Consider the following 2,407-nt stretch of genomic DNA (forward strand, 5'->3'; position numbering starts at 1 on the left):
AGTAAAAGGCCTCAAATTTGAAGTACAATCTTGGATGTCTTTTTCTATCAATTCTTCAATAGGTAGATCTTGTCTTTCATAAAGGCCGAGGTCAGGGATCTTGGGCCTAATAAGGTTGGTGACCACTGATTTAAACCATTATCATGCAGGCCAGACAGACAGACAGATAGATAGAATGATAGATAAATTCTCACAGCAGAGATGCAGTTCTTCATCTGAATTATCCCCGCAGTCATTATCTCCGTCACATATCCAGTGCTGCTGCACACACACGTGGTTCTTGCACTCAAACAGGAAGGGTGGACAGTAGGTGCTGTTCGGGTAGCGTGTGGCTGAAATATGCACACATACAGCTCAAAGTCAAGATAAACATAAATGGGAGGTGACTAGCATTGCATTCAACATTCAGTGACTTTGCCATTGCTAGTGCTGTGCTATACTATTTGAACTACATGAACGCTGCTCAAAATGATCCTGAGCAATTTATCGGTTTACATTTTTTATTTAAAATAAATGTTTGTCTTCATAATCCTTAATCAAAATGGAGTTTTCCAGGACAAGATGTTCCCTTAAGTTTCCATGCCAGTGGATGCACAACACTTTTGGACTCTAGAGGGTGCTGCAATATAACTCACAGCTATCTTCTGGTTACATTTCAGAAGCATCTCAGAATTTAAATAGATAAAAAAAACAAAAAAAACATGGCACACTCACGACAGGAGCTTTCATCAGTGAAGTCGAGACAGTCAGCATTGCCGTCACATTTGAAGCGCTCAGCGATGCAGTGGCCGCTACCGCACTGGAAGTAACCCGGGTGACAGGTCCGCAGCTCTGAAACACATTCATCCACAAAGAATGAAGCCAATCTCTTTCAATACGCCACGGAGAATGAATTATGCACACTTCCTGTAAGTCATTCACAAGGTATCCAGGCACACAATTGCATTGAGATATCACCCACTGAGGACCAATCTGTAATAAAAAGACAGTATTATGATGTTGAACATGGTGGCAAGTGCCACGGCTCTCTCCATCCCTCTTTTGATGGCCTTTCCTTTCTGCTGTCTCTCTTTTTCTTTCACTCACCGCAGTCTCTCTCGTCAGAATTGTCCTCGCAGTCGTTGTCATGGTCACAAACCCAGCGGTCAGGAATGCAGTGCAGGTTGTCACAGCGGTACTCGCTCTCTGTGCACGGACGAGGGGCTGCGGATGCATAAGAAGCGTGTCAATCAGACACGCATGAACATACATACAAAGCAAATAAAGCAATAAGCCCAAAGAGGCTGTGACACTGTGATTTCACCACAAGTGAGGGGTGTTAGTTCCATAACAATGAAAATTTGCTGAAAATTCACCCACACTCAGGCCATTCAAGATTGTTTCTTCATCAGAACAGATTTGGAGAAATGTAGCATTCCATCACTTGCTCACCAATGGATCCTCTGCAGTGAATGGGTGCCGTCAGAATGAGAGTCCAAACAGATGATAAAAACATCACAATAATCCAAACCACTCCAGTCCATCAGTTAATGTCTTGTGAAGTGTTTTTAAAGAAAAAAATTCATCATTAAGAGGTTTTTAACTTTAAACGGTTGCTTCTGATCAAAATGAGTCCATAATCCATAATAACGCTTCCTCCAGTGAAAAAGTCCAACCCCTGTTGCCCTCTCACATCAAAATCCACCGTTCTGGACTGTTCTCGCTTGTAAACGGTGCTTGATCTGTGCATATTTTTCTTCTGACTCAGACAAGATGGCTTTTATACTGAAAGAGCCAATATTACGGATAGAGGACTCATATTTTTAGCAGGAAGCAACGGTTTGAAGTTAAAAATGTCTTAATGATGGATTTGTTTATTATAACAACACAGTTTTTCTCTTCACACGACATTAACTGATGGACTGGAGTGGTGTGGATTACTTGTGGATTATTGTGATGTTTTTATCAGCTGTTTGGACTCTCATTCTGACGGCACCCATTCACTGCAGAGGATCCATTGGTGAGCAAGTGATGCAATGCTACATTTCTCCGAATCTGTTCTGATGAAGAAACAAACTCATCTACATCTTGGATATTCAGAGAGATTAAGATTACATTTTCAGTCAATTTTAATTTTTGGGTGAACTATTCCCAAAAGAATGTAACTCGATCTGCACCATTTGTGTTGTTCAGACATGTATTTAAAAAATACATTTAAAATGTATGTAAAAAAAAATATATATATTTTTTTTTAAGAAAACTCTAGGATTGTAGTAAAGCAATCCCCGTTAGATCCATAAGGATTTCCAGAAGTTACAGAGTTACAAACAGTTCCGTATGTGCCTTGTGGGTGTTTTTGATGGGAGTAGTCTTAATCCCAAAAGCCGTGATAATTTACCCTTATTATGTGCCAAATTCATGTGACATT

The 2,407-nt window shown here is 40.3% G+C and overlaps 1 protein-coding gene across 1 annotated transcript in view; it reads right to left on the reverse strand.

Annotated features, from left to right (window-relative positions):
- The window catches only part of LOC107707600 (low-density lipoprotein receptor-related protein 2-like), a 129,243-nt gene that overhangs the window by 16,579 nt on the left and 110,257 nt on the right, over positions 1-2,407 (reverse strand). Inside the window, exons 59-61 of the mRNA XM_016511677.1 lie at positions 1,087-1,212; positions 715-831; positions 195-332 (exon numbers count right to left, since the gene is read on the reverse strand). Coding sequence (XP_016367163.1) covers positions 195-332; positions 715-831; positions 1,087-1,212 — 381 coding nt within the window. The remainder of the gene's footprint in view (positions 1-194; positions 333-714; positions 832-1,086; positions 1,213-2,407) is intronic.

This window comes from Sinocyclocheilus rhinocerous, unplaced genomic scaffold (assembly GCF_001515625.1).
Source record: "Sinocyclocheilus rhinocerous isolate Xijiao unplaced genomic scaffold, SAMN03320098_v1.1 scaffold2400, whole genome shotgun sequence".
In the NCBI taxonomy this organism is placed as follows: domain Eukaryota; kingdom Metazoa; phylum Chordata; class Actinopteri; order Cypriniformes; family Cyprinidae; genus Sinocyclocheilus; species Sinocyclocheilus rhinocerous.